Raw genomic sequence first — 27,619 nt, forward strand, 5'->3', positions numbered from 1 at the left:
AGTGGCAATTTGATCTAAATCATGGACCTCTATTTGAGTCACTAGTTCATCTATCTTATTGCTGATGCTTTGCGCATTGAGATAAAGAACCTTTAATTTCATTTTTTGCTTCTGTTCCCTTCAATGACTTTACTCGCTGATGTGCAATTTTTGTTAATCTCTGACACTGCCTGTCCCATTCTTCTTGTCTTTTCCCACAATGCTATACTGTTCCAATGCCAAAGAGGTAGGTATTAATGAGTGTCTTCAAGGAGGAAAGTGTGGTAGAGAGGCGGAGAGGTATAGGGAGAGTATTCTAGAGCTTGGGGCCTCTGCAACTGAAAGCGTGACCACCAATGGTGGAGTGATTTAAAATACTGGTTTGGCCTCAATTGGAATATTGTGTCCAATTCTGGCCACCGCACTTTTGGAAGGAAGCAAAGGCTTTATGGAGAGTGCAGAAAAGAGTTACGAGAATGGTTGCAAAGATGAGGGACTTCAATTACATGGACAGATTCGAGAAGCTGGTGTGGTTCTCCTGAGAGAAGAAAAGATTGAGAGGAGACTTGATAAAAGTGTTCAAAATCATGAGGGATCTGGACAGAGTTCGTAGCGAGAACCTGTTCCCATTGGTGGCAGAGTTGAGAACGAGAGGATACTGATTTAAAGTGTTTGGCAAAAGAACCAAAAAGAATATGGAAAAAACTTTTTTACGCAGTGAGTGGTTAGGATCTAGATTGCACTACCTGAAAGGGTGGTGGAAGCAAATTTAATTGTGGCTTTCAAAACGGAATTGAGGGAGTGGGACAAGCTGCGTTACTCTTACAGAGAGCCGGCACAGGCTTGATGGGCTGAATGTCCTCCTTCTGTGCTGTAACTGTTCTATGAGTATATAATATTTCACTAGGTATGTAGGATGGGCTTGCAGGTAGGAAATCTTAGCTTGTGTGTCAATCACCAAAATAAATTCTGGCGTTTTAAAGATATTTCCTGATTGTTCTGATTGACCAAACAACATTTTTTGTCCTGCTTGGAAACCAGATCCAAGATAAAAAATATTTTCTCAAGCTACTGCCATCACAGTTTGCCAGTTGCTGACACAGCAGTATTTAAATGGGTAAGCTCCCATTTCACTTGTGTTGTGACCTGTAGTTTTAATTTTAAAATTCTATAATGTACATTACCTACCATCCCTTTGCCCCAGAACGCATCTGAGCAATGCCATTGAAGGTCAATTATCAATACATGTACATTACTCAGGGAGAATAACCAAAATTTATGTGGTCACTCAGTAGTTATCTTGTTGCTTCATTTAGGTGCATAGCAGTCATAAACCAATGCAGAAAAGTTGAGCCACCTTTGCATTGCATACTGAACTGTCCATTGTTCAATAATAGTTCATTAAATTCATTGTCTCTTTTCACTAATTGCAGACATTGTGGATTTAGCTTGTATGACTCAATCCAGCATTTTAGGACCAATTCCTTCTTCACTTACTATCTCCGAGGAGCCTGTCGTCATACCTGACAATTTACTTAAAATCTGCAGGACCAGACCTGTAATTTTTAAAGGTAAACAAATATAGGTTAGTCATTTAGGCGTCGGTTTTTACTGTTGGGAGTGCAGTGGGATGGTGGTGGGGTGGGTTGGGGGGAATAGGTGGCGCACGGAGACAGATTGGGAACTTAACGGCAGGGCTTCATTTAAATACAACTTGCTGGACTCCTGCCCCACACCAGGCCAGAGTCAATACCTGACCCAGGGGGTGCGGGGCAAGATTGGGCATTTGGCTGTAGGAAATCATAGCCAGTGACCTGTGGGAACAGTCTCCACCAGTCGATAGAAGTGAGACCAGGGCATAATAGGACTCCCTTGCTTTGTGTGACTAGAGGAGGCCAAGAACCTCTTGAAGGCCCGGGGAAGTGCTCCACAAGTTCAAAGAGAAGCCTTTTTTTAAAAAACTGACCCTGATCTCTTCTGGCTAGTTGGGTTCTCCCTCCATGTTTCCCTGGCTTCACATTAATGTTATGTTGTGGTGCCAATAACGTCAGCAGGCTGTGACTTTTACATCTTAAGTAGACCCCTGCCTGCTTCAATCGTTAATATTACGGCGGCCGTGAATGCAGTGGGTTGGAGGTGTGATTTTGGTCTTAAAGATTTTAATCTGTCTGTTTCTGCCTCTCGGTAGGGGAGTGGTGGGTAAAATTGACACCATAATATCACAAAGTTCAGTCTATAATTTACTATGTACTCATTACCTTCTCGTCTGCCAAACCAAACGGGAGAAATGTCAATTCAATTACTTCCTGGAACCATCTGCAGAATTGTTTGCTTGTATTTATAAAGGAAAAAACTTGAAATGCAAATGCTGCTAAATCTGAATAAGTGAAATCAAAATGAGATAATTAATGTAACAATTTCATTTTTTAGGCCATGGCAACCTTCCTTACCTTTGTGGTAATCTGAATGATATAGTGGTTAGTTCACTGCTGCAGAACTGCTACAGAAACACTCAGTCTTTCCCCCGAGTATATGAACAGCACAGTGCATCTGTGACTACAGCATTGTCTGTGGAAATGCAAATCTTACTGACGGTGTACTACCTAGTTCAACTTGGTAAGTATTAACTGGTTGTTTTCTGATTGGTAAATTATGAGGTATTGTTCTAGAGAGTTATTATTCTAGAGTCTGCAAATGTTTCTCATTGTTGAGTTTCATTATTTTGAACAAAGCTATACTTTTTAGACACAGTAAACCTAATAAGTGCATAGCATCTGGAATTCCCTCCCTAAACCCCTCTGCCTCTCTGCTGTGCCTCCTGGTTTAGGTTACAATTTAAAAACCACCTCTTTGAGCAAGCTTTTGGTCATCTGTTCAAATATCTCATTTTATGTGGCTCAGTGTTGAGTCTTGTTTCATGAAGCTCCTACGAAGCACCTTGGGAGGTTTTTAAATATAAAGGTGCTATATAAATGCAAGTTTTTTTTATTCGTTCGTGGGATGTGGGCGTCGCTGGCTAGGCCCTTGAGAAAGTGGTAGTGAGTTGCCTGCCGCCTTCAACCACTGCAGTCCACATGGTGTAGGTATACCCAAAGTGCTGTTAGGACGTGCTGTTCCACGTTTTTGACCCAGCAACAGTGAAGGAACAGCAATATAACTCCAAGTCGGGGTGATGTGTGGCTTGGAGGGAACCGTGCAGGTGATGTTGTTCCCATGTGTCTGCTGGCCTCATCTTTCTAGGTGGTAGAGGTCACTGGTTTGGAAGGTGCTGGTGAACGAGCCTTGGCAAGTTGCTGCAGTGCATCTTGTATATAGTATGCACTGCTGCCACAGTGCGCTGGTGGTGGAAGGAGTGAATGTTGAAGGTAGTGCATGGGATGTCAATCAAGTGGATAGCTTTTTCCTGGATGGTGTCAAGCTTCTTGAGTGTTGTTGGAACTGCACTTATCCAGGCAAGTGGAGAGTATTCCATCACCCTCGTGACTTGTGCCTTGTAAGTGATGGACAACCTTTGGGAAGTCAGGAGGTGAGTTACTTGCTGCAGAATTCCCAGCCTATGACCTGCTCTTGTAACAATAGTATTTATGTGGCTACAGTTAATTTTTGGTTAATGGTAGCCCCCAGTATGTTGATGGTTGGGGATTCAGTGATGGGAATGCCATTGAACATCAAGAGGACTTGGTTAGCTTCTGTCTTGTTGAAGCTGGTCATTGCCTGGTACTTTTGTAGCACAGATGTTACTTGCCAATTATCAGCCCAAGCCTGGGTATTGTCCAGGTCTTGCTGCAAGTGGGCACGGACTGCTTCAGTATCTGAGCTGTTGCGAATGGTGCTGAACATCATGCAATCATCAGCGAACATCCCCACTTCTGAACTTATGATGGAGGGTCATTGATGAAACAGTTGAAGATGGTTGGGCCTAGGACACTACCCTGAGGAGCTCCTGCAGTGATGTCCTGGGGCTGAGATGATTGGCATCCAACAAGCATAACCATCTTGCTTTGTGCTCGATGTGACTCCAACCAGTGGAGACATTTCCTCCTGATTCCTTGTTTTCTGGGTCTCCTTGATGCCACACTCAGACAAATGCTGCCTTGATGTCAAGGGCAGTCACTCTAACTTCCCCTCTTGTATTCAGCTCTTTAGTCTATGTTTGGAGCAAGGCTGTAATGAGGTCTGGAGTGAAGTGCCCCTGACAGAATCCAAACTGAGCATTGGTGAGCAGGTTGTTGCTGAGTAAGTGCTGCTTGATGGCACTGTCAACAACACCTTCCATCACTTTGCTGATAATTGAGAGTAGACTGATGGGTGATAATTGATTTGGATTGGATTTGTCCTGCTTTTTGTGTACAGGATGTACCTGGGAGATTTTCAACGTTGTCTGGTAGATGCCAGTGTTGTTGTTGTAGTTGTTTCAAAAGATCAAGAATACCAATTTTCCTCATTTATATTTCTGTAAAACTTTCATTAAAGGTGTGTCCTAAAATATCAAGCAGCAATCGTACTCCCTCCCCCACAAGCACATTCTTGAAAACAACAACAGATTGTATTTATATAGTGTATTTAATGTAATAAAATGTCTCAAGGTGCTTCACAGAGGCATTATAAAACAAAATATCACACCAAGCCACATAAGGAAATCTTAGGGCAGTTCATCAGAAGCTTGGTCAAAGAGGTAGGATTTAAGGAGTGTCTTATCAGAAGAAAGTTAAATAGAGAGGCAGAGAGGTTCACTGAGGGAATTCCAGAGCTTAGGGCTGAGGCAGCTGAAGGTACAGTCACCAATCGTGGAGCGATTAAAATCAGGGCTGTTCAAGGGCCAGAATTAGAGGAGCATCGATATCTTGGAGGGTTGTAGGGTTGGAGGAGATTACAGAGATAGGGAGGGGCAAAGCTATGGACGGATTTGAAAGCAAGAATGAGAATTCTAAAATCGAAGCTTTGTTTAAGCAGGAGCCAATGTAGGTCAGGGGTGATGGGTGAACGGGACTTGGTGCGAGTTAGGATACAGGCAGCAGAGTTTTGGATTACCTCTAGTTAATGGAAGGTAGAATGTGGGAGACTCGCCAGGAGTGAGTTAGAATAGTCAAGTCTGGAGGTAGCAAAGGCATGAATGAGGGTTTCAGCAGCAGAACAGCTGAGGTGGGGCAGAGTCGGGAAATGTTTAGGAGATGGAAATAGATGGTCTTAGTGATGGCACGAATATGTGGTTGAAAGCTCATTAAGTATGACACCAAGGTTGCAAACAGTCTGGATCAGCCTCAGACTGTTGCCAGGCAGAGGAATGGAGTTGGTGGCTAGGGAGCAGAGTTTGTGGCAGGGATTGAAGACAATGGCTTCAGTTTTCCCAATATTTAATTGGAGGAAATTTCAGTACTGGATGTCAAACAAGCAGTCTTGACAATTCAGAGATAAAGGAGGGGTCCAGAGAGGTGGTGGTGAGGTAAAACTCGGTGGTGTCAGCGTACGTGTGGAAACTGATATTGTATTTTTGAATGATGTTGCTAAGGGGCAGCATATAAATGGGAAATAGAAGGGGGCCAAGGATAGATCCTTGGGGGACACCAGAGGTAACTGTGTGGGAATGGGAGGCAGGAGGCATAATGTAAGGGGAGTGAAATATATCCATGTCCCAGTTTTTTTTTTAGAAGAACGACTTAGAAACATAGAATGATTTACAACACAGAAGGAGGCCATTTGGCTCATTGTGTCTGTGCCGGTTGAAAAAAAAGCTATCCAGTCTAATTCCACCTTCCAGCTCTTGGTCTGCACCTCAAGTTTTTTAAATGCATTGAGGGTTTCTGCCCCTACCAGCCTTTCAGGCAGTGAGGTTCAGACTCCCACTACCCTCTGGGTGGAAGAATTACTCCTTAACTCCCCTTTAATCCTTCCACCAATTACTTTAAATGTGAGACTCTGGTAATTGACATCCCTGCTTATGGAAATATGTCCTTCCTATCCACTCTAGGCCCTCATAATTTTATACACCTCAATTAAATCTCCCCTTAGCCTTCTCTGTTCCAAATAAAGCAAACTCAGCCTATCCAATCTTTACTCATCGCTAACATTCTCCATTTCTGGGAACATCATTACGAATCTCTTCTGTAGTGGGATCACATCCTTCCTGTAATGCCGTGACCAGAACTGTATGAAGTACTTCAGCTGCAGTCTTAACTAGTGTTTTATACAGTTCTAACATAACCTCCCTGCTTTAATACTCTAGGCCTCAGTCAGTAAAGGAAAGTATCCAGTTTGCCTTCACAGCCACCTTGTCCTGCTACCTTCATGGATCTGTGGACATACACTCCAAGGTCCTTCTGCTCCTCTACACTTCTCAGTATCCTCCCATTTCTTGTGTATTTCCTTGCTTTTTTTTGTCTCCCCCAAATGCATTGTCTCACAATACTCTGGATTGAATTCCATTTGCCATTTTTCTGTTCACCTGACCAGTCCATTCATAACTTCCTGCAGTTTACAGCTTCCTTCCTATCAACCATACTGCCAATTTTCATATCATCCACACATTTCTTAATCATGCCCCCTACATGTAAATCTAAATCACTGATTTAAACATGGATTTATACAGCGCTTTTCATGACCTCAGAGCATCTCAAAGTGCATTGCAGTCAACCAAGTACTTCTCAAATATAGTTACAGTTGCTGTGCATGAAATGATGCAGCTGACCTGCATGCAGCAAACTCCCTCAAACAGCAGTGTGATAATGATCAGTTGATTTTTTTTTGGTGTTGGTTAGGGATAAATATTGGCCAGGACATTGGGAAGAACTTCTCCACTCTTCTTCAAAATAGTGTCATGGGATCTTTTACGTCCAGTCAAGAGGGCAAATGAGTCCTTGGTTTAACATCTCACCAGAAAAGTGGCACCTCCAGCTGTACTGGAGTGTCGCCTAGATTTTTCATTCATGTTACTGGAGTGGGACTTGAACTCATGACCTTCTGATTGAGATAACCGTCCTGGTATTACAAGCCCCGAAGATGTGGGGCTGCACTCCCATTATCGGTTCTTTCTTGGCAGGAGAACAAATTGAAGAATGAGCCATTAAAATCAAAGCCCAGAAAATGTGGTTGCCACAAAATTGCGGTGTGAACCTCTACGACTATTTTTCTGATCTGTGCTATGGTCAAATGTGGCTGCACACACTGGGACATGGGTCTCTCCATTATGGGGCTTAATTGTCTTCCTGGTTTCATTTCACCTCCCAGAGTGAGACTCAGAGTGAAGGTAGGGCCGATCAGGGATAGTGGAGGGAACTTGTGCCTGGAGTCGGAGGAGGTAGGGGAGGTCCTAAATGAATACTTTGCTTCAGTATTCACTAGTGAGAGGAACCTGGTCGTTTGTGAGGACAGCGTGAAACAGGCTGATATGCTCGAACAGGTTGATGTTAAGAGGGAGGATGTGCTGGAAATTTTGAAAGACATGAAGACAGATATGTCCCCAGGGCCAGACGGGATATACCCAAGGATATTACGGGAAGCGAGGGAAGAGATTGCCGCGCTTTTGGCGATGATCTTTGCGTCATCACTGTCCACTGGAGTAGTACCAGATGATTGGAGGGTGGCAAATGTTATTCCCTTCTTCAAGAAAGGGAATAGGGATAACCCTGGAAATTATAGACCAGTCAGTCTTACGTCTGTAGTGGGCAAATTATTGGAGAGGATTCTGAGAGACAGGATTTGTGATTATTTGGAAAAGCATAGTTTGATTAGAGACAGTCAGCATGGCTTTGTGAGGGGCAGGTCATGCCTCACAAGCCTTATTGAATTCTTTGAAGATGTGACAAAACACATTGATGAAGGAAGAGCAGTGGATGTGGTGTATATGGATTTTAGCAAGGCATTTGATAAGGTTCTCCATGGTAGGCTCATTCAGAAATTAAAGAGGCATGGGATACAGGGAAAGTTGGCTGTCTGGATACAGAATTGGCTGGCCCATAGAAGACAGAGGGTGGTATTGGATGGAAAGTATTCAGCCTGGAGCTCGGTGACCAGTGGTGTTCCGCAGGGATCTGTTCTGGGACCTCTGCTCTTTGTGATTTTTATAAATGACTTGGATGAGGAAGTGGAAGGCTGGGTTAGCAAGTTTGCCGATGCCACGAAGGTTGCTGGAGTTGTGGATAGTGTGGAAGGCTGTTGTAGGTTGCAACGGGACATTGACAGGATGCAGAGCTGGGCTGAGAAGTGGCAGATGGAGTTCAACCTGGAAAAGTGTGAAGTGATTCATTTTGGAAGGTGAAATTTGAATGCAGAATACAGGCTTAAAGACAGGATTCTTAGTAGTGTGGAGGAACAGAGGGATCTTGGGGTCCATGTCCATAGATCGCTCAAAGTTGCCACCCAAGTTGATAGGGTTGTTAAGAAGGCGTATGGTGTGTTGGCTTTCATTAACAGGGGGATTGAGTTTAAGAGCCGCGAGGTTATGCTGCAGCTCTATAAAGCCCTGGTTAGACCACACTTGGAATATTGTGTTCAGTTCTGGTCGCCTCATTATAGGAAGGATGTGGAAGCTTTAGAGAGGGTGCAGAGGAGATTTACCAGGATGCTGCCTGGACTGGAGGGCATGTCTTACGAAGAAAGGTTGAGGGAGCTAGGGCTTTTCTCATTGGAACGAAGAAGGATGAGAGGTGACCTGATAGAGGGGTACAAGATGATGAGAGGCATAGATAGAGTGGATAGCCAGAGACTTTTTCCCAGGGCGGAAAGGGCTATCACCAGGGGGCATAATTTTAAGGTGATTGGAGGAAGGTTTCGGAGAGATGTCAGAGGTAGGTTCTTTACACAGAGAGTGGTGGGTGCGTGGAATGCACTGCCAGCGGTGGTAGTAGAAGCAGATACATTAGGGACATTTAAGCGACTCTTGGATAGGTACATGGATGATAGTAGAATGAAGGGTATGTAGGTAGCTTGATCCTAGAGTAGGTTAAAGGTTCGGCACAACATCGTGGGCCGAAGGTCCTGTACTGTGCTGTACTGTTCTATGTTCTAATGTACATTTTTCACAGGGCTCTTCCTATCACTGTTAATGACTGTTGATGCACAGTATGTTGCCACACTGGAAGATTATTTCTTACCCAAGCCAAGGAGTGTGTCATGAAGTCCAGGTGACTGCAAGCCTTTCACTGGCTTATTAGTATGAAAACAGTTTTGCCTCATGGACCTTCAAATTTCTCCTTTCTTACCTATTATTGTGTTGGGAAGAGTACTATGTATTAGTTCTTTATACTAATTGAAACCCTTATTTGTTTTCTTGAATCCTAGCCCCAGATCAGGTGCCTTTGATTGAGGATTTGGAACATATATTGGTGAGAGCATGGCAGGAATCTAATCTTACCGAAACCAAACAATACCATCAAGCTGTTTCTCCGACAGCACCGTATGTGTCATCGCAGACCTTGGCTGTCACCCCAAAGCAACTCACTTGGCTGGCCAAGTTAGCAGCTAGCTCCTGCAAGAATGTTGTCAGGATCCTTAATTCATCAAGTTCATTGGCAGAAGGCCTCACAGAAACATTTAAGCTTCTCAGTGAGGGGAAATTACAGGGAAAGAATTTTGTGGTGATCATTTGTATCACTAAGAACCAAAGCACTGAGTCATGTGTGGTGGTAACAGGTCAGTATTTGCAATGTATGAAAGTTGCTTTATAAACAGAATAATTTATCTGCAAAGTTTGAGCAATTGTTAAAGTCTTGCTTCACTACGTGAACATGTTGCTGTCTCCCAAATCCATGTCCATCTATCCTGCATTTCTGAACTCCTCCAGCCAGGCACTGAACTGTCTCTTATCAAAGTCACGAATGACATCCTGGGCGACTGAGGCCATGGTAAACTATCCCTCCTCAACCTTTTTGATTTTTTTTTCAGTTTTTGACGCGGTTGACCACGCCATCCTCCAAAACTTTTCCTGGTTGTCCAGCAGGGTGGGACTGTCCATGTCTGGCTCCAATCTTAACTAGTAGTCGGAGCCAGCAAATCACCTCAATGGCTTCTCTTCTGGCTCCTGCATCCCTACTTTTGGAGTTCCCCAAGGATCTATCCTGCCCTAATATCTCTTTATGTAGCTCTGTGCCAAATTTTGTTTGTAAAACACCCATTTCACAGAAGTGTTATCAATGTTAAAGGCTGTGTAGAAATGCAAGTTGTTGTTGTTGTAATGCTGCCTCAGTGCTGTAGATTTTCAGAATTAGCATTTCAGGGCAGTTGTTTGCACATTCAGGCCCTAGAGGTCAGTATGTCCCATATAGTTTACTGCAAAGAAGGAACAAATTCGTAAAATACCTCCGGAGAAAATGCTGCTTACCCAATTTCTTATTCTGAAATGCAACCTGTCTCATCTGGAGCAGGGGTGCAATATCTGAGTATATGGAAACGACTTGCATTTATATAGTGCCTTTCAGGATGTTCCAAAGTTCTTCACAGCCAATTTAGTAATTTGTGAAGTGTGGTCTGCACTGTTGCAATGTTGCTGCATCACCCCATGGGGGTCCACAGATACAGGTCTGTGAGACCCAGGCCGGGTGACCTGTGAGCTGCAGAGTGCTGCTGGTGCAGAGGCGACCCTGCCTTGGCAACTGAGGTTCTGACAATTCTCTCCGTGGAGTTGCTGATGGATCTCAGAGTCCAACCTTGCTGTTGGCCAACCCTCTGTTCCAGCCGTGTGAGTGACCAAACACATCACTCAGCAGTTTGACAACCCAACACAACACCCACCCCAAACCCACACTGAACCCCCTATCAGAGTTCCTGAGACACAAGACCCCCTTGCAGAGCCCCCCGAGACTAAAGACCCACTTGCTGAGCACGCCGCAACACAGTCCCACAATAGCTTCCAAACCCCCCTCTTACCCAATGCAGCAATGCTCAAGACTGCCTCCCGGTCGCGGTAATATGGTACCGCCAGATCTTAACGGTCGTGGACACAAAGGCACGTTGTGTGCCACCCGCCATTCGCAAAATCGAGGATCAATCATCAAATTGGAATTAATTAGATTTAAATGCGTTTAAAACATCATTTCAGCAATTTAAAATAGCTTCCTGTCACATTGGTGCTTTCCCAGCACTACAAAATCCGGAACCAATGTCACGATGCCGGATTTCCGGGTGGACAATTCCAATGCGATTCTCCATCCCCCCATTCCACCATACCTGCCTTCGATGGCCATGTTAAAGTCAGCCCCTTGTGGGCCACAAGGAGCATGAATTCTTCCTCCCCAGACCCCTCTCAGCCTCAAGCTCTGCACAGTCCCAATCTTAAACATTGACTTTCTTTTTATTCATTCATGGGATGTTGGCGTAGTTGGCTAGGCCAACATTTATTGCCCATCCCTAATTGCCCTTGAGAAGGTGGTGATGAGCTTCCTCCTTGAACCACTGCAGTCCATGTGAGGTAGGTACACCCACAGTGCTGTTAGGGAGGGAGTTCCAGGATATTGACCCAGCGACAGTGAAGGAATGGTGATATAGTTCCAAGTCAGAATGGTGTGTGGCTTGGAGGGGAACTTGCAGATGGTGATGTTCCCATGCAACTGCTGCCCTTGTCCTTCTAGTTGGTAGAGGTCGTGGGTTTGGAAGGTGCTGTCTAAGAAGCCTTGGTGCGTTGCTGAAGTGCATCTTGTAGATGGTACATACTGCTGCCACTGAGCGTCGCTGGTGGAGGGAGTGAATGTTCGTGGATGGGGTGCCAATCAAGCGGCTGTTTTGTACTGGATGGTGTCGAGCTTCTTGAGTGTTGTTGGAGCTGCACCCATGCAGGCAAGTGGAGAGTATTCCATCACACTCCTGACTCGTGCCTTGTAGATGGTGGACAGGCTTTGGAGAGTTGACAGGTGAGTTGCTCGCTGCAGGAATTTTAGCCTCTGACCTGCTCTTGTAGCCATAGTATTTATATGGCTACTCCAGTTCAGTTTCTGGTCAATGGTAACTCCCAGGATGTTGATAGTGGGGGATTCAGCAATGGTAATGCCATTGAATGTCAAGGGGAGATGATTAGATTCTCTCTTGTTGGAGATCGTCATTGCCTGGCACTTGTGTGGCGTGAATGTTACTTGCCACTTATCAGCCCAAGCCTGGATATTGTCCAGGTCTTGCTGTATTGCTACACAGACAGCTTTAGTATCTGAGGAGTCGTGAATGGTGCTGAACATTGTGCAATCATCAGCGAACATCCCCACTTCTGACCTTATGACTGAAGGAGAGTCATTGATGAAGCAGCTGAAGGTGGTTGGGTCTAGGACACTACCCTGAGGAGCTCCTGCAGTGATGTCCTGGAGCTGAGATGATTGATCTCCAACAACCACAACCATCTTGGTTTGCACTAGGTACAACTCCAACCAGTGAAACATGGAAACATAGAAAATAGGATAAGGAGTAGGCTATTCGGCCCTTTGGGACTGCTCTGCCATTCAAAAAAGGTGATGGCTGATCGTCTAATTCAGTACCCTGTTCCTGCTTTCTCCCCATATCCCTTGATCCCTTTGGCATTAAGAAATATATCTATCTCCTTCTTGAATATATTTAATGACTTGGCCTTAGCTGCCTTCTGTGGTAGAGAATTCCGCAGGTTCACCACCCTCTGAGTGAAGAAATTTCTCCTCATCTCAGTTCTAAATGGCGTACCCCATATCTGAGATTGTGACCCCTGGTTCTGAACTCCCCAGCCATCAGGAACATCCTCCCTGCATTTAGCCTGTCTAGTCCTGTTAGAATTTTATAGGTTTCTATGAGATCCCCTCTCATTCCTCCAAACTCTAGTGAATATCGGCCGAGTTGACCCAATCTCTCCTCAAACATCAACCCTGCCATCCCAGGAATCAGCCTAGTAAATCATCTTTGCACTCCCTGCATGGCAAGAACATCCTTCCTCTGATAAGGAGACCAAACCTGCACATAATACTCCAGATATGGTCTCGCCAAGGCCCTTTATAACTGCAGTAAGACATCCCTGCTCCTGTACTCAAATCCTCTTACAATGAAGGCCAACATACTATTTGCCTTCCTAACTGCTTGCTGCACCTGAATGCTTGCTTTCAGTGACTGGTGTACAAGGACACCCAGGTCTTACTGCACCTCCCCCTTTCCCAATCTATCCATTCAGATAATAAAATGCCTTTCTGTTTTTACAACCAAAGTGGATAACCTGACATTTATCCACATTATACTGCATCTGCCATGCATTTTGCCCACTCACCCAACTTGTCCAAATCACATTGGAGCCTCTTTGCACCCTCCTCACAGCGCACATTTCCCCCCCAGCTTTGTGTCGTCTGTAAACTTGGAAATGAGTGGAGAGTTTTTTCCCCCCTGATTCCCATTGACTGCAGTTTTGCTAGGGCTCCTTGATGCCATACTCGGTCAAATGCTGCCTTGATGTCAAGGGCAGTCACTCTCACCTCACCTCTTGAGCTCAGCTCTTTTGTCCATGTTTGAACCAAGGCTGTAATGTGGTCAGGAGCTGAGTGGCCCTGGCGGAACCCAAACTGAGTGTCACTGAGCAGGTTATTGCTAAGCAAGTGCTGCTTGATGGCACTGTTGATGACACCTTCCATTCCTTTACTGATGATTGAGAGTAGACTGATGGGGCGGTAATTGGCCAGGTTGGACTTGTCCTGCTTTTTGTGTACAGGACATACCTGGGCAATTTTCCACATTGCCGGGTAGATGTCAGTAGCTGTACTGGAACAGCTTGGTTAAGGGTGTTGCAAGTTCTGGAGCACAGGTCTTCAGTACTATTGCCGGAATATTGTCAGGGCCCATAGCCATTACAGTATCCAGTGCCTTCAGTCGTTTCTTGATATCACGTGGAGTGAATTGAATTGGCTGAAGACTGGCATCTGTGATGCTGAGGACTTCAGGAGGAGACCGAGATTGATCATCCATTCGGCACTTCTGGCTGAAGATTGTTGTAAATGCTTCAGCCTTATCTTTTGCACTGATGTGCTGGGCTCCCCCATCATTGAGGATGGGGATATTTGTGGAGCCACCTTTTCCAGTTAGTTGTTTAATTGTCCCCCACCATTCACGACTGGATGTGGCAGGACTGCAGAGCTTAGATCTGATCCATTGGTTGTGGAATCGCTTAGCTCTTTTGCATGCTGATTCTGTTTGGCACGCAAGCATTCCTGTTGTAGCTTCACCAGGTTAATACCTCATTTTGAGGTATGCCTGGTGCTGCTGCTGGCATGCCTTCCTGCTCTCTTCATTGAACCAGGGTTAACCCCCAGCTCGATGGTAATGGTAGAGTGGGGGATTTGCTGGGCCATGAGGTTACAGATTAGAATCATAGAGTTATACAGCACAGAAGCAGGCCCTTCGGCCCATCATGTCTGTGCTGGCCATCAAGCACCTATCTATTCTAATCCCATTTTCCAGCACTTGGCCCATAGCCTTGTATGCTATGGTGTTTCAAGTGCTCTTCTAAATACTTCTTAAATGTTGTGTGGGTTACTGCCTCTGCCACCCCTTCAGGCAGTGTGTTCCGGATTCCAGCCACCCTCTGGGTGAAATTTTTTTTCCTCAAATCCCCTCTAAACCTCCTTCCCCTTACCTTAAGTCTATGCACCCTGTTTATTGTGGTTGAATACAATTCTGCTGCTGCTGATGGTCCACAGCGCCTCATGGATGCCCAGTTTTGAGTTGCTGGATCTGTTCGATATCTATCCCATTCAGCACAATGGTAGTGTCACAGAACACGATGGAGGGTGTTCTCGATATGAAGACAGGACTTCATTTCCTCGAGCACTGTGTGGTGGTCACTGCTACGAATAGTCATGGACAGATGCATCTGCGACAGGCACATGGGTGAGGATAAGGTCAAGTATGTTTTTCCCTCTTGTTGGTTCCCTCACCACCTGCCGCAGACCCAGTCCAGCAGCTGTTCTTTTGGACTTGGCCAGCAGTGGTGCTACCGAGCCACTCTTGGTGATGGATATTGAAGTGTCCCCCCCCCCCCCCACCCCCCAGAGTACATTCTGCACCCTTGCCACCCTCAGTGCATCCTCCAGGTGGTGTTCAACATGGAGGAGTACTGATTCATCAGCTGAGGTGGGGTGGGTGGGGGGGTAGCAGGTGGTAGTCAGCAGGAGGTTTCCTTGCCCATGTTTGACCTGATGCCATGAGACTTCATGGGGTCCGGAGTCAATGTTGAGAACTCCCAGGGCAACTCCCTCTCGACTGTATACCACTGTGCCACTACCTCTGCTGGGTCTGTGTTGCCAGTGGGGCAGGACATACCCAGGGATGGTGATAGCAGTGTCTGGGACATTGTCAGGTATGATTCCGTGAGTATGACTATGTCCGGCTGTTGCTTGACTAGTCTGTGGGACAACTCTCCCAACTTTGGTACAAGCACCCAGATGTTAGTAAGGAGGACTTTGCGGGGTCGACAGGGCTGGGTTTGCCATTGACGTTTCCGGTGAGTCGGTCAATCCATCTGGTTTCATTCCTTATTGACTTTGTAGCGGTTAGATACGACTGAGTGGCTTTCTAGGCCATCTCAGAGGGCATTAAGAGTCAACCACATTTCTGTGTGTCTTGTGTCACATGTAGGCCAGACCAGGTGAGGGCAGCAGATTTCGTTCTCTAAAGGACATTAGTGAACCAGATGGGTTTTAACGACAATCGACAATGGTTTCATGGCCATCATTAAGCTAGCTTTTCTATTCCAGATTTTATTAATTGAATTCAAATTCCACCTTCTGTCGTGGTGGGATTCAAACCCACGTTCTCAGAGCAGTACCCTGGGTCTCTGGGTTACTAGCCCAGTGACAATACCACTACACCAATGCCTCCTCTTAATGCCTGGATCACTATTGTCAGTTTAGTTTTCAGTCAAGAGAATTGCATGCAAAATGTCTGGGAGGGATTGCTGTCAGTGAAGTGCACCGCCACTCTTCAACATTCAGTGCAAACAATAGACATCTACCTCTGAGGTGGCTAATATCTTGAGAATCTTTCTGTTGCCCTCTGTTTGTCATTGGCGCCTTGCACTATTACCTTCACTGATCAAACTCATTGAACCAGTCTGTTCACTAATTTTACTGAAAGTGTCTTTATCTACAAAACGTATGCTGAGATATGCCAAGGATGTGGCTGTTTACCGAGCTGAAATGCTAAGTCGGCACTATACTAAATGCACTAATAAATATATCTATTGAGTTAAAGGAAGTTGACTAAAGTTAGGAGTCCCTGATGGAGAGAAATTAGTGTGTGAGAGGGTAGATTATGGTGAGATACAGATATTTTTGAAATATTATTTATTCCCTCTGCATCTTTGCATATAGATGTTTGTTTCTACTTCAGCAATTTTTTGAAATTCTATTCGTCCTCTGTTTTGAATGAAAAGGCTTGCTTTCTTATATTAATAAATTGCAGTAATCCAAGATGATCTTGTTTTATTTCTTCCTGAATATATTTGTTTCCACTCATTCTTTGTGATTGCTAAAAGTCCTATTTTGTCATTTGATCCTAATTCGGTGTGAAAAGTATCTTTTGAAATTGTTTGGCAAAGATGTCTTTGCTGTCTAATTTATTTTAACCAGTGACCAACTATTCATTTACACTGATTTCTATTTGCTGCAGGAAAACGTCAGGCCGGATTTCTAGCAGAAAGAATGCTCAGTCTAAAAGAGCATCTAAAAGAAATCAACTATGAGCTTGTCACTGGAAAAGTTGGGGCACTAGGAGCTTTCTTCAGCAGCCTTTGTCCAGGTAAAACATTGCTGCCAGGTGTTGGCCACACAAACCTACTCTCCAAGGGCTGGGGAATCTGATTGCAGGGCGAAAACAACTTTTACTTTCATTGCATTAACCTTTTTTTCGCCCCATTCCTCCTGGAACTTATCTGACCAGAGACAGCACTTAACATGGCTTTTGACGCAAGCCCATTTGAAACAGGTCTTTCTATTTTGCACCAGTGTCCAGTGGGCCAAGGAATGATGTACCATTCTAAATAATATATGGAGGTCACTGCCCCAAAACCAATCCAAAAATCCAAAATAAAAGAATCTTAAGAAAACTCCCATTATTCCTGGAGGCTCAGGTATGGTTCTTGCTGCCGATTGGATGAAAGAAAGGTCACTTCTCTAAAAGATGCACGTCTAAGTGAATCATTATGATTAACCAGGTGCTTTATTATTAGCACACTCTTCTTTGATCTCTTCACATCTGGGTTTGAATAGAGCCTGACTGATGAGGGTGCCTCTAATGTGAAAAGAGATTGTGCAGAATAATTCGAAGCTCCAATTTTAATCCCCCACATCTAATGAGAATGGGGTGTGCAGGGGATTAAGATTGTGGCAGCATGCCACTCATCATTTTCTCACCAATATCGATCCTTACACCATTGTAACAGGTGTGCTGGCCTTTGCTCCAAGCAGGCGAGATCCACACTGAGAATCAAAAGGTGGAGTTTCATGATGCAATACTATTTCAGCTTTGTCATAATGTGTCATAAGGTTGGTGCCTGGTGCTAACCTAACGATGGATACCTGCTGCCTTGCATTATTTTTCCAATTGCCGATTAATTTTGTCCTGGATTATTGTCTCTGAGGAGGCAATTTTAACCTTCCAAAATCGGGTGGGTTTGGGTGAGGTTGGATGCTAATATGTAAGAAATCTCAAACACAAGCCCAACCCACCTCCAACCCGCCTATTTCCCATTTTAACCGTGGTGGCAACCAATCCGCCCCCCGGAGATGGGTCACTCACTTAAACATTTTAATAAGACTGCATGCCTCGGATTTTATCCGCCTTCCAGCTTTAATGCTGGCTGGCCGGGTTTCCTGACCTTGGGAAACCTGGCAGCTGAAGGGAGGCCAGGACTGCAACGTTGAACAAGTGCCTCTGTCTCCAATAAATTGTAAGGTAAAAAACTTCACACTCAGGAAGCTATCTCAATCCTGGTGACCTGTGGTCATTTCTGTTTACCAAATCTCACAGGGTGTGAGATTTACTGAAAAAGGTCGTTTAGTGTTTATTGTTCTTTATTGTAAAGAACAAAAACAGAAGATTGAGCTGAACAAAAATTAAATACTCAAAAACAAGAGATTGAGGTTGTTTGGGAACTTCAAAACCACCTTAATGCATGAGGTCAATCTGAAGAGAAATGACCAAGCACCAGTTTTATTGTATTTGTTTTTTTCTCTGTTCTATGTGTATTCATCGAAATTTAATAAGATCTCATCCATATTGTGTTTGATGACCATGAAAGCAGCCTTGGGCAACTCCTTCCAAAATGTATTTACTTCAGAAGCAACAGGAGTCATAGAGTTTTTTACAGCACAGAAGGAGACCATTTGATCCATCAAGTCCATGCCGGCTCTCCGTGGAGCAATTTGGTCAGTGCCCTTCCCACACTCGACCCCTGTAGCCCTGCACGTTTATTTCCTTCAAGCGCCCATCGAATTTTGTTTTGAAATCATTGATCGTTTCTGTTTCCACCACCCTTGTGGTCAGCGAGTTCCAGGTCATTACCACTCGCTGCATAAAAAAAGTTCTTTCTCACATTCTCCCTGCATCTGTTGCCCAAAACCTTCAGTCTGTGTCCCGTGGTCCTTGTACGATCAGTTAATGGGAACAGTTTTTCCTTGTCTAACTTATCTAAGCCTGTCATAATCTTTTGACACCTCTGTCAAATCTCTCCTCAATATCCTTTGCTCCAAGGAGAACAGCCCCAGCTTTTCCAACCTAACCTTGTCACGAAAATCCACCATCCCTGGAACCATTCTGGTAAATCCCCTCTACACCCTCTCAAGGACCTTCACATCCTTCCTAACATGTGGTGACTAGAACTGGACGCAGTAGTCTAGTTTATAAAGGTTCAACACAACTTCCCTGCCTTTGCATTCAATATGAAGCCTAAGATCCCATATGCTTTGCTAACAACTCTTTCAGTATGTTCTGCCACCTTCAAAGATTGGTGCATACACACCCTGGGTCCCTCTGTTCCTGCACACTCTTTAGAATTGTGCCGTTAAGCCTGTATTGCCTTACACTCTCCCTTCTGGCAAAATGCATCAGCTCATACTTGTCTGTAATAAATTCCATCTGCCACTTGTCTGCCCATTTTGCTTGCCATTTATGTTAAATTCCGGTCATGATTTGACTTAACTGTATTGCTCTCATTTGAAGAGGATGAATGAACGCTTATATGGAGTTTGTGGAATTACTGGTGTGTAGTAAAATCTGACCCTCATTATAGAATGGTTACAGCATGGAAGGAGGCCATTGACCCATCATGTCTGTGCCAGCTTTCTGCAAGAGCAAATCAGCTAGTCCCACACCCAGCATTTTCCCTGTAGCCCTGCAAATTCTTTCTCTTCAGGTACTTATCCAACTTTTTTTTTTGAAAGCCACGATTGAATTTGTCTCCACCACACTCTCAAGCAGTGCATTCTAGATTCTAACCACTTGCTGTGTAAAAAAAGATTTTCCTCTTGTTGCCATTGGTTCTTTTGCCATTCACATTATTGGTGTCATCTGGTTTTCGATCCTTCTGCCGATGGGAACACCTCATCAAATCTCCCCTCAACCTTCTCTTTAAGAAGAACAACCCCAGAAACGCCAATCTAACCACATAACTGAAGTCCCTCATCCCTGGAACCTTTCTCATAAATCCTTACTGCACCCTCTCTAAAGCCTTCACATCCTCCTAAAGTGTGGTGCCCAGAATTGGACACAACGTGCTGAATTTTTGCTGCTTACCTGGAAGTCCTATCGCTGAGGCCAAAAGTGGGAGGCGACCCTGTTTCGTCCGGCAGAAGGATGCTGGGGTGGCACATTCCCAGCAGTGGCCAATTAAGAGACCACCACGGGCCACTGTCCAATTACGGATGGCAGCCGCCCCCAAGAGCTGCCGGCCCAAATAGAGGACCGACAGCTTGGCAGCCTCAGCATCATCACCACTAGCAGTGGTCAGTACTAAGACTGCAGCTCCATGGAGAGGGTGCCCTTGAAGACAGATGAACTGGATTGGGGAATGCTGGGGCCAGACAGGCATGCCTTGGTGATCGGGGTGGACAGGGGGAATCGTGTTGCACCAGCGCACCATTGCCGCGAGGGCAGACATTGCCGTCTGGGGCCCTGTCTGTGGGCCATGGAGTGCCCATAAAGGAGGGGCCCCCTCCCCCCCCCCCCGGAACCCGCCATCAGGGTTTACCTTGTGGTCTCCCTATGCAGCGGCTGGCCCTGCCCATACGGGCCAAATTCCCATGGAGGCTGGAAGTGGCCCTTAATTGGCTGCTTAATTGGCTCAGATGGCCGCCAGGCGGGTGGCTGCGCCGCTGCATTTCCCATCACTGGCAATGTGCCATGGTGGCAGGCTGATGTTGGGCTGCCTTCCCAATACCTTCCCCCGCCATATTGCCAGCCCTCCCGCTTCCCAGCCCGCCTGCAGTGAACTGGGAAAATTCAGTCCAGTATTCAGTTGAGGCTGAACGAGTGTTTTACAAAGGTTTATCGTAACTCGCTTGCTTTCGTACTCTATACCTCCATTTATAAAATCCAGGATCCCGTATGGTTTTGTAACTGCTTTGTCAACCTGCCCTGCCACCTTCACTGATTTCAGTTTACTTTCAACATTTTGTGCACGTATACCTCGAGGTCTCTCTGTTGAGTATTGCTGAAAATAGAGACATGTTGTTGAAGCTTTTCGTCTTGCACTCATCAGGACAATCCGCAAGAATGCCAATGTATGGGAAATATCTCTCTATTCCTGCACCTGTTTTAGAATTATGCCCTTTATTTGATATTGTCTCCTCTTGTTCTTAATACCAAAATGTATCAATTCACTCTTTTCTGCATTAAATTTCATCTGCTATGTGTCCACCCATTTGACCAACCTCTGGCCTCTTGAAATCTATCACTATCCATGTACACCACATCAGTCACATTACTCTCTCTTGTTACCTCATCAAAAAAAACTCAATCAGATTAGTTAAGCATGATTTGCCTTTAATAAATCAGTGCTGGCTTTCCTTAATTAATCCACACTTGTCCAAGAGACGGTTAATTTTGTCCTGGCTTATCGTTTGTAAAAGCTTTCCCACCATTGAAGTTAAACTGACTGGCCTGTAGTTCCTGGGTTTATCCTTGCAATCTTTTTTTGAACAAAGGTGTAACATTTTCAGTCCTCTCGCATCACCCCTGTATCTAAGGTGGATTGGAAGATTATGACCAGTGCCTCTGCACTTTCCTCCCTTACTTCCCTCAGCATCCTCAGATGCATCCCATCTGGTCCTGATGACTTATCAACTTTTAAGTACAGCCAGCCTATCTAATGCATCCTCAATCAATTTTTAACCCATCGAGTATCTCAGCTACCTCTTCTTTCACTCTGCCTTGGTAAAGACAGATGCAAAGTACTCATTTGGTACCACAGTCATGCCCTCTGCCTCCATGTGTAAATCCATTTTTTGGTCCCTAATCAGTTCCACCCATCCTCTTACTACCTTTTTACTATTTATATGCCTGTGGAAGATTTTTGGATTCCCTTTTATTTTAGCTGCCAGTTTCTTCTCGTACTCTTATTGCTTTTCTTACTTTTTAACTTCCCCTCTGAACTTTTAGATTCTCACTGGCATTATCAACCTGACATCTGTCATACATACTCTTTATTTGCTTCATCTTGCTCTGTATCTCTTTCATCATGCAGGGAGTTCTCGCTTTGCATGACCTACCTTTTCCCCTTGTGGGAATGTACCTCAACTGTACCTGAACCATCTCGCCTTTTAAGGCAACCTGTGGGCCAGATCTGTTCTCACCCCACTGAAATTGACCCTCCTCCAATTAAGAATTTTTTACTTCGATTGCTCCTTCTCCTTTTACATTGCTAACCTAAACCTTATGATACTCTGATCACTGTCCCCAAATGTTCCCCAACTGACACTTGATCCACTTGACCCACCTCATTTCCAGAACCAGATCCAGCAGTGCCTCCTTCCTCATTGGGCTAGAAATATACTGATCAAGAAAATTCTGCTGACGTACTTCAGAAACTCTTTCCCCTCTCTTTCCTTTGCACTATTACTATTGCTACAACTGAGGTGGGAGGAGTGCACTTTTTTCTAGTTCTACTTCTCCGCAGGTCACAACATATATTTAAATGTTTACCCAATTACCGATTCAGTCAGTCATATACTCTACTCTTTATCCCAGAATAAAATGCACCAACCAGGTTTCTTTAATAAACAACAAAACTATCAGTTTATTATCAACAAGACTTATCCAGTAATGTAGTAAAGCATGAACACACCAATTGAAATATGAAAGTTCCCTTTTTATATTCCCCACACATGCGCGCACACTGAAAAAAAAAGGAATTCTCTCTGCAGAAGTCTGTTACAAAAAAGACACAAAAAGAATACTTTGGCCAAATACTTGCTAATTTTTGAAGATAAAGAGAGAAGATGTGGAAGGAAATAAGTTGTCCCTTTTGGTCTGATCAGTTATATGGAGATGGGTCACTGGGATCTTTTCAGAAGCAATTTCTTCTGGAGATGTCAAGATCTGGCAGACTTTCCAGCTTCTCAGGAGAGATTCAACACCAGGAACTTTAGCTCTCCCACATTGGATCTTTGCAGGGTTTCTTCAAAAGAGGTAGAGAAAGAGATGAGCTGAGTGTTTCTTTTTCCTTGGCGGGCAACACCAACTGTCTTCAAAACAGTTCACACCCCAACTGCCAAAAAAAATCTTCAGAAGCAAAACCACAAAGAGAAAGTCAACCTCTTGACCTCCATAAACCTTGACATGTGGCTTCTCTGTAAACATCTTCTCCAGGTCACCAAAGTTTCTGTTGTTTATCGAGCTTAAAGCACATGATTTCCAGCAAAGGTTGTTATCAAACAACATCTCAGTGTCCTTTCTGTGAACTTTCAACAACGGAACTAAGTCCAGCATTTATAAAATCTTCAGACTTCCAATGAATCCATCGCCACAATTTAAATACGAGTCCTCAAAAATAATTAACAAAAAATATAGAAGCATCTTCATTATACTATCCCAATCTATTTTAGCAGAATTAGAGTCCCCGTTATCGCTACTCTGTAGTTTTTGCACCTCTCTAATTTCACTGCAAATTTGCTCCTCTAAATTTTCCCGCTAGTTGGTGGCTTCCAGAATATACACAGTAGTGTAATGTTATATCTGTTGTTTCTTAACTCTAAGAAAAATAGATTCTGTTTTTGATGAATCACAGAATAATACAGTGCAGAAGAGGCCCTTCGGCCCATCGAGTCATCGATGCCTCTGGGACATCCTCTCTCTCCAGCATTGTAATATTCATCTTAATCACTACTGCCACCCCTCCTCCTTTCTTTCCTTCCCTATCTTTCTTGAACACCGAGGCCAGGATTTTACCAGCTCCCAGGAGGCAGGGGGGCTCGTAAAATCATGGGAAGCTGCATTGGATTGGCTCCCCGATGCGGTTCAGATGTCAGGGCATTTTGCCGGCAGTGGGCTGACCACCAGCTAAATGGATGCAGCCTCCCAGCAGCTACCTGGGGGGGAGCGGGGGGCCATGCTTGGAATAAAAAAGGGGCTGTGGGCAGGGAAGGCAGCCCCCATGGCCCCAGTGAGGGTTTCCCCTCCAAAACTGAGCCCTGGTGATTTTTTTTTTTTTACTTACCTGCTGTAGGCCTGAGGTCTCCTGAATTCCTCTGCAGCTCCCATCTCTCCTGGTGGTGCTGCTGAGACTGGTCCTGTGAGCCAACAGCATCAGGAGTCTTCTCACTGTCTCCGCAATTGGGAGGCTGCCTGTGGTAAAATTGTTGAGCGGGCCCCGCTGCTGCAAGTGTGGGCTTGGGACATTGGGGTCCTGATGCTCCTGGTAAAATTCAGCTGCTTGTATCCAGGAATATTTAGTACCCACTCCTGCCCCTTTTTGAGCCAGGTCTCTGTTATCACCATGATATCGTAGTCCCATGTGGTTATCTGTGCCTGCAGGTTGCCAACCTGATTTACAACACTTTGTGCATTTACATGCATGCACAATATACTTAATTTAGACTTGTTTGCATTCCCTCTTAGTCTGACCCCACCTAATACCATACTATTTCCTACTCTATCTGCTAATCCTTTGTGCACCTTGTTTCTCTTTTCTATTGCTATATCCTGGTTCCCATCCCTTTCCCAAGCTAGTTTAAACCCTCCCCAGTCACATGAGCAAACCACTCCACGCTCTGGACCCGGCTATGTTTAGTTGCACCACATCGGCCTGTATAGGTCCCATCTCCCCCAGAACCGGTCCCAGTGTCCCAGGAATCTGAAGCCCTACTGCACCATCTCTCCAGACATGCCTTCATCTGCTCTATCCCCCTACTTCTATACCCACTAGCATGTGGCACAAGGAGTAATCCAAAGATTACTACTTTTGTGGTCCTGCTTGCTAGTCTACTTCCTAGCTCCCTAAAAGATACCTGCAAGGCCTTACTCCTTTTTGTACCTATGTCATTGGTATGGTTGGCATGGACACGGTGGGCCAAAGGGCCTGTTTCTATGCTGTACAACTCTGACTCTATGATCTCTGGCTGTTCACCCTTCCCTCCTCAGAATGCTCGGCATTCTCAGTAACTTTTAGTTTAGTTTAGTTTCTCAGCAGCTCTCAGCTGCTCAGTAACATCCTTGACCCTGGCACCAGCAAGGCAACATACCATCCTGGATTCACATCTGTGGCCGCAGAAACACCTGTCCATTCCCCAAACTATAGAATCCTCTATTGCTATTGCTTTCCTAATCTTCCTCCTGTCCCTTCCCATATAGCTGAGCCACCCGTGGTGCCATGGACATGGTTCTGGCTGCACTCCCCAGAAGTATCATCACTCTCACTGGTATTCAAGACTGAACACCAGTTGGAGAAATCGAGCTGAAGAGATCAGGTTAAAATGTCTAGATAATGAATGTAACTTATTTGCTATCTTCTTATTTTGACTAGAAGGAGATATCGACACACTCTTAGAAAAGTGCAGTCTGGCAAGGAATTGTCAAGGCTCTTGTTTCACTGCTTCATTAAAGAAATTGGATGATCCCACAGCTCAGAGACCCACTATTTGTTCAGGTAAGCACCAAGACTAATTCCTTTACCATTTGCATGCAATTAGAAACATTTGAGATTATTAAGTACTATCCAGCAATATTCGAAACACTTCTTAAAAGTCAAAATTTGCTCATTTGTTCGATGGAAGAATGCTGATCGGCTAAGTGGCAAACAGGTGGAAATGGATCTTGTGGACACATCATCTGGTTGAGAAAGATGGACAGACTATTACTGTACAAAATTTGTATCTTCATTCAAGGAAGACTTTTTCTTCATCATTTTCAACTCCTATCAGTTTATTGTTCCCCTTTCCGCCCAGTGGAATTGGTGCCTATTTCTCCTTGGCTTTCCAGCTAAAATATAAAATGCAAGATATAAAAATATGATTTGCGAAAAAGAGAATCAAAAGGAGTGAGATAGACTTAAGAGGCAGATTGATCCATAGATGACAACAAAAGAATGTCACAGAGCTATACATAGAGAGAAAGGGCTGGCTCTTGTGTGCAGCTGGAAGGCGGGTTTCGTGGCGGCGGGGGCTAGAGAATAGGAGCAGCCACTGAACCCAACGCCATAATGCTGGGTTCTGATTTTCCCAGAGGCAGCATAGTTTCGTGGCGTTATCTCCACCACTCTGCAATGGGGCCGTAATTTAAATATGTAAAATACCTTTCTGCATTGATTAGAATGCAGTTTGCCGCGATCCTACCAGCCGTTCGCAATCTTCAGCTTGTCGTGCGGCTCTCATGTGCCTTCACTTTCCCGACCTTGAAAAGCTAGCGCCACCGAGGCGAGAGACCTTGGTGGCTGCAAAGATTAGGTAAGTTTTGCCTTGCAGTCCTTTGGATTTGTTTCAACATCGGACACTGCTACTAAGTTTAATCCCCAGAAGTGAGGGGAGGTTGAACTCTGCAATTATGTATCATTAAGGGGTGGTGGGGAGTGGGGGGGGGGGGGGGAGAAGGGGAAACTCTGCAATTGTTTATGGTTGAGGGGGGAAGGGGGGAAACTCTACAAGTGGATACACTGTTGCGGGGGAGGGTGTGCAGAACTGGACAACCGTATCGGTTGCTTTTGTCGGGGTCCAGTGCAGGCAACTCAAATGGTATTCCGACGGTCATGATGGCTCGCACTTATTTAAAAATTTTGTGGGCAACGTCATGCCATACTGTAGAGCTCATGCCGGAATACTGCTGAAACAGGAATTAAGACAAACCTCTGCCCACATAACTGTAATTGACCTTTTGAGGGAACCCAAAATTAACAGGAGCACAGAGATGGGTATGATCCACCCTGTCTTCCTGGATCCCTTTGCTGTGATGAGACATCGCCGGCGGAGGTGGGCCCAGGAGGAATCTCCCAGATGTGAGCAGCAGCAGCCACCAAGGCACAGAGTAGCCTGGATATGCCAGCGAGCCGATAGGAATCGGATGACATACCTCCAGATGTCTGAGCGCCAGTGCCAGAGATGACTGCGGATGTCCAGAGAGGCCATCGCACACCTCTGCGGACTGATGAATGATGACCTGCAATTAATGGCCTTTGGTGGTCAACCTCTGCCTTTGTCCCTCGAAATTACTGTGACCCTAAACCTCAACACCTCTGGATCATTCCAGGGATCCACCGACGACATGTGTAGAGCCTGTCACTCCACTGTGAGCCGCTGCATCAAGGAGGTGACTGGTGCTTTGTTCAGGAGGGCCAGCAACTATCTCTGCTTCAGGACTGACCCTGAGAGTCAGGCCAACAGGACCATTGGATTTGGGGCCATTGTGGGATTCCCACAGGTGGAAGGTGTCATCAGCTGCACGCATGTGGCCATCAAGGCTCCCAAGGACCAACCAACCACCTTCATAAACAGAAAGAGGTTTCATTTAATCAATGCCCAACTACTGTGTGACCGCAGAAAGCACTTCCTGCAAGTGTGTGTCCACTTTGCGGGCAGCTGCCAGGACTCGTTCATACTGTGCCAGTCCCAGGTGCCACTGCTTTTCACTCTCCCCACTCACCATCAGGGGTGGATTCTTGGGGATAAAGGCTACCCCTTGATGAAGTGACTTCTTGATGCCAGTGAGGAACCCCACTGATGAGGCTGAAGAGCTTTACAACACCTGCCACGGCTCCAGCCGAGCAACCATCGAGCAGGCCATTGGTATTGTTATGAAAGTTTAGTTTTAGTTTTAGTGATACAGCACTGAAACAGGCCCTTCGGCCCACCGAGTCTGTGCCGACCATCAACCACCCATTTATACTAATCCTACACTAATTCCATATTCCTACAACATCCCCACCTGTCCCTATATTCCCCTACCACCTACCTATACTAGGGGCAATTTATAATGGCCAATTTACCTATCAACCTGCAAGTCTTTTTTTGGCTGTGGGAGGAAACTGGAGCACCCGGAGGAAACCCACGCAGACACAGGGAAAACTTGCAAACTCCACACAGGCAGTACCCAGAATTGAACCCGGGTCGCTGGAGCTGTGAGGCTGCGGTGCTAACCACTGCGCCACTGTGTCGCCCCAGCAGCAGCAGGACATTCAACAGCATTTGATATAAAGCTGTTGAACTTTTATATGTACATACATAAGAACATACGAGTT

General features: G+C 45.2%; 1 protein-coding gene across 1 annotated transcript in view; it reads left to right on the top strand.

Moving 5' to 3' along the window:
* greb1 (growth regulating estrogen receptor binding 1) overlaps positions 1-27,619 on the top strand; it is a 375,097-nt gene that overhangs the window by 205,629 nt on the left and 141,849 nt on the right. The window contains exons 9-13 of the mRNA XM_068017603.1: positions 1,413-1,550; positions 2,410-2,595; positions 9,256-9,606; positions 16,570-16,698; positions 24,917-25,039. Of these exons, the coding sequence (XP_067873704.1) occupies positions 1,413-1,550; positions 2,410-2,595; positions 9,256-9,606; positions 16,570-16,698; positions 24,917-25,039 (927 nt within the window). The remainder of the gene's footprint in view (positions 1-1,412; positions 1,551-2,409; positions 2,596-9,255; positions 9,607-16,569; positions 16,699-24,916; positions 25,040-27,619) is intronic.

Source organism: Heterodontus francisci, chromosome 3, assembly GCF_036365525.1.
Source record: "Heterodontus francisci isolate sHetFra1 chromosome 3, sHetFra1.hap1, whole genome shotgun sequence".
Classification (NCBI taxonomy): Eukaryota; Metazoa; Chordata; class Chondrichthyes; order Heterodontiformes; family Heterodontidae; genus Heterodontus; species Heterodontus francisci.